The following is a 4388-nucleotide window of genomic DNA, read 5'->3' on the forward strand; positions in this document are numbered from 1 at the left end:
TAGTGTAGTAAAAAGACTAAAACTCTTCTGTACTTTAGTATGTAGTGTAGTAAAAAGACTAAAACTCTTCTGTACTTTAGTATGTAGTGTAGTAAAAAGACTAAAACTCTTCTGTACTTTAGTATGTAGTGTAGTAAAAAGACTAAAACTCTTCTGTACTTTAGTATGTAGTGTAGTAAAAAGAAAGAGTATGAGATTTGGAACGCAGGGTAAATGTGTCAGTTATCATTTAAACAACACAGCAGTATCCCCGCGTTCATTTTTTTTTTCATTATGTCGAGAAATGTCAAGAATGAAGACGAATACTCCAAAACGCTATTGGAGAGGGACATAGGCCTACAGGTATTTTCAGCATACTACAATTGACCCGCATGTATTGGGACATCCTAAATCTTTTTCTGGCGTACTAAATAGTAGGGAAGTATGGGGATTGGAACCCAGGGAATGTGTCAGTTATCAGTTAAACAACACAGCACTGTTTGCCTTGGAGCACGTGAGCTGTCAGATTAGACTGTCACGTGACTCGGCAGCAGAAGACTCACGCTTGGACTCCTTCACAATAAAGTAAAAATTCCAGAAATATGATCCTTATGTATACAGCTCCGGAAAAAATGAAGAGACCACTCCAAATGTTCAGTGTCTCTTGTTTTACTACATATAGGCATATGTTTGAGTAGAATGAACATTTTGGTTTTATTCTATAAACTACTGACAACATTTCTACCAAATTCACAATAAAAATATTGTCATTAAGAGCATTTCCATTAAACCTGCAGTGTGTAGAATTTTTTTTTTAGAATTATTATTTTTTCCCCTTAGAAAGGGTCTCATATATGTCCATATTTCTCCATATTTTGGACCAAGGCCTTGTCGCCACCATTTTGGAAGTGTCATAGTTGGAATGTCATCAGGTGCATTGTTTAGAAATTAGAATTGTTCTTGTCCTTGAAGGCCACTGTAGCTTCTGTTATTATTCTAAAGGGGTGGGGTTACACAGGGAGTGTTGCATTCTAGAACTTTGTAGAACTTTCTTCATGATGTCATATTACACACTGCACCTTTAAGTAATGTAGAGATGAAGATGCAAGAAAAATCCAGACTGGTCTCTTAATTTCTTCCGTGGCTGTATATACAGTCTCAATCATTTGAACCAAACCTTTTTGTGTGTGACACATACACACACACACGCCAATTATTCAAGAATTTACACCTTTTTTTTATCAATTTGTACATTATAAAATATGTGCTCTTTTGTTGTTGTTTGCTGAGGCAAGGCAAGGCAAGGCAAGGCAAGTTTATTTCTATAGCACAATTCAAACACAAGGCCACTCAAAGTGCTTTACAGGGGCAAGATTAAAATACATAAACACATTAGAAGACATTTAAAAGCGAATGAAAATAAGTAAAACATTTAAATAAAATAAAAAGTACAGGTTAAAATGGAAACAGAAAAGTCTTCAGACTCGATTTAAAAGAACTGAGGGTTGCAGCAGACCTCAAGTTTTCTGGGAGTTACATACATGTAAGTGAGGCATACATGTCATTACATTTAGTGTTTTGAAATGAAAAAACAAAAAAAAAATAGCACTGGACATTTTGCGAATTTATTCCTAATTGACAATATTTTCCTTTCGTTTACTTTTTTTTAAGATAAATTGTCTTTCTTGTTAAAGGTGCAGTGTGTAATATGACATCATCAAGAAAGTTCTACAAAGTTCTAGAATGCAACGCTCCCTGGGTAACCCCAACCCTTTAGAATAATAACAGAAGCTACAGTGGCCTTCAAGGACAAGAACAATTCTAAATTCTAAACAATGCACCTGATGACATTCCAAAAACATGGATGCCTCCATAAGACTTACCCTCTCAATGTACAAAATGTAATATTAATCTTTGTAATTCTCCGCTCAGGAGGATAATTCAGATTTTTGGCAGAGGTGATTTTACACCAATGAGGACATATCTATGAATGAGGATATTGATTTTAGCTAATAAATTACTTAAAATGTTACACAGTGTCCCTTTAAAGCAGGGTAAATTAAGTTGACCAAATGTGTCATAAATTTGTCATAAATGTATCTCACACACACACACACACACACACACACACACACACACACACACACACACACACACACACACACACACACACACACACACACACACACACACACACACACACACACACACACACACACACAAACAATTTTCACCTTTTGTGTCTAAAAAAAAATATCCGCTAAAATCTTCTCGTCTTTTATTCTGAAGTCAACCCGGCTGTGCGCTAGTAGCCGTTGGTCGGTTCACCTCTTCCGGGTTTTAGTTTTTCTGCAATTGATGCTAAAAAAACTACACAAAACTACAATTATTAATCAAATTGTCAATTAATCTTAATCATAGTTCGTCAACCCGGAAGTATGAGTGAGCAACACCTTTACCTGGAACTGTGTGAAGCCCCCGTGCAGTTTGAAAACGCCTCGAGTGTCAACAATGTTTTTTTCGACGAAGCTAACAAGCAGGTAAGCTAAGCAGCAGGCTAGTTAGCAACATTTAGGTCTGTCTCTGTCTGTCTCTCGCTCTGTCTTTGTGTGTCTGTCTGTCTCTCTCTGTATGTCTGTCTCTCGCTCTGTCTGTCTGTCTGTCTGTCTGTCTGTCTAACACGCAGGTAAGCTAAGCAGTAGGCTAGTTAGCAACATTTAGGTCTGTCTGTCTGTCTGTCTCTCGCTCTGTCTGTCTGTCTGTCTGTCTCTCGCTCTGTCTGTCTGTCTGTCTGTCTGTCTGTCTGTCTGTCTCTGTCTGTCTAACACGCAGGTAAGCTAAGCAGTAGGCTACTTAGCAACATTTAGGTCTGTCTGTGTCTGTCTGTCTCTCTCTGTATGTCTGTCTCTCGCTCTGTCTTTGTCTGTCTGTCTGTCTCTCGCTCTGTCTCTGTCTGTCTGTCTCTCGCTCTGTCTCTGTCTGTCTGTCTGTCTCTCTCTCTCTCTGTCTGTCTGTCTCTCTCGCTCTGTCTGTGTGTGTCTGTCTGTCTCTCGCTCTGTCTGTCTGTCTCTTGCTCTGTCTGTCTGTCTGTCTGTCTAACACGCAGGTAAGCTAAGCTGCAGGCTAGTTAGCAACATTAAGGCTAAAAACAACTTTGTTCATTCAGTCATTTATAATGAAAATAACGAGAGTTTTATCTCTTTAGGGCCGTTTTGTGTGTGTGTGTGTGTGTGTGTGTGTGTGTGTGTGTGTGTGTGTGTGTGTGTGTGTGTGTGTGTGTGTGTGTGTGTGTGTGTGTGTGTGTGTGTGTGTGTGTGTGTGTGTGTGTGTGTGTGTGTGTGTGTGTGTGTGTCTGTCCCCCTCTGTATGTGTATCTCTCTATGTCTGTATGTCTCTCTCTCTCTCCTTCTGTCTGTCTGTGTGTCTCTCTCTCTCTGTTTGTTTGTCTGTCTGTCTGTCTGTCTGTGTGTGTCTCTCTCTCTGTCTGTATGTCTCTCTCTCTCTCTCCTTCTGTCTGTCTCTCTCTCTCTCTCCCTCTCTCTCTCCTTCTGTCTGTCTGTGTCTCTCTCTGTCTCTCTCTCTCTCTCTCTCTCTCTCTCTCTCTCTCTCTCATTTTACTGTACTTTACCACGGAGACACCTTTTAAGGAACCTTTGAAATGTCCGGTCACAGTGTCAGTATTGTAATGTGTTATTTTCTGCCACAGGTGTTCGCGGTGCGTTCAGGCGGTGCCACCGGTGTCGTGGTCAAAGGCCCCGAAGACAAGAGCAGTGTGGCCTTCAGGTACATTAGTCTGTGCAGGAATATTCATACAGTAAAATAAATCTCCAAAAAAATACCCCTGTCTCCTGACTCCTGATGTAGGAGTAATGCAGTGTGTAGAATTTTGGGTTTTATTTCCTAGCAGATTTTGTAGAAAGTAATTATAATATCCATAAGTACATTTAATTTAGTGCATAATAGCTGAAACAAATGTTTTGAATTATAATTTTTTCCCTTAGAAAGGGTCTCATTTATGTCCATATTTCTGCATATTTTGGACCAAGGCCTAGTGCCGCCATCTTGAAAGTGTCATAGTTGGAATGTCATCAGGTGCATTGTTTAAAATTTAGAATTGTTCTTGTCCTTGAAGGCCACTGTAGCTTCTGTTATTATTCTAAAGGGGTGGGGTTACCCAGGGAGCGTTGCATTCTAGAACTTTGTAGAACTTACTTGATGATGTCATATTACACACTGCACCTTTAACTTAACTTGTATTGCAGAATGGACGATAAAGGAGAAGTGAAATGCATCAAGTTCTCCATCGGAAATAAAATCCTGGCCGTTCAGAGAACTACAAAATCTGTGGTGAGAAAACACACACACACACACACACACACACACACACACACACACACACACACACACCC

At 39.6% G+C, this 4388-nt stretch overlaps 1 protein-coding gene across 1 annotated transcript; it reads left to right on the forward strand.

The window, feature by feature from the left end:
* Nucleotides 1-2318: 2318 nt before the first annotated feature.
* Nucleotides 2319-4326, forward strand: LOC307270390 (regulator of MON1-CCZ1 complex-like; the record flags this gene model as incomplete). Its single annotated transcript, XM_080054276.1, has 3 exons — nt 2319-2519; nt 3686-3762; nt 4242-4326. Coding segments are annotated over exons 1-3 (264 nt in total), but the record flags the coding sequence as incomplete, so codon positions are not given.
* Between the last annotated feature and the right edge of the window lie 62 nt (nt 4327-4388).

The sequence above is a fragment of the Ammodytes marinus genome (assembly GCF_949987685.1).
Source record: "Ammodytes marinus genome assembly, contig: scaffold_114, whole genome shotgun sequence".
In the NCBI taxonomy this organism is placed as follows: Eukaryota; Metazoa; Chordata; class Actinopteri; order Uranoscopiformes; family Ammodytidae; genus Ammodytes; species Ammodytes marinus.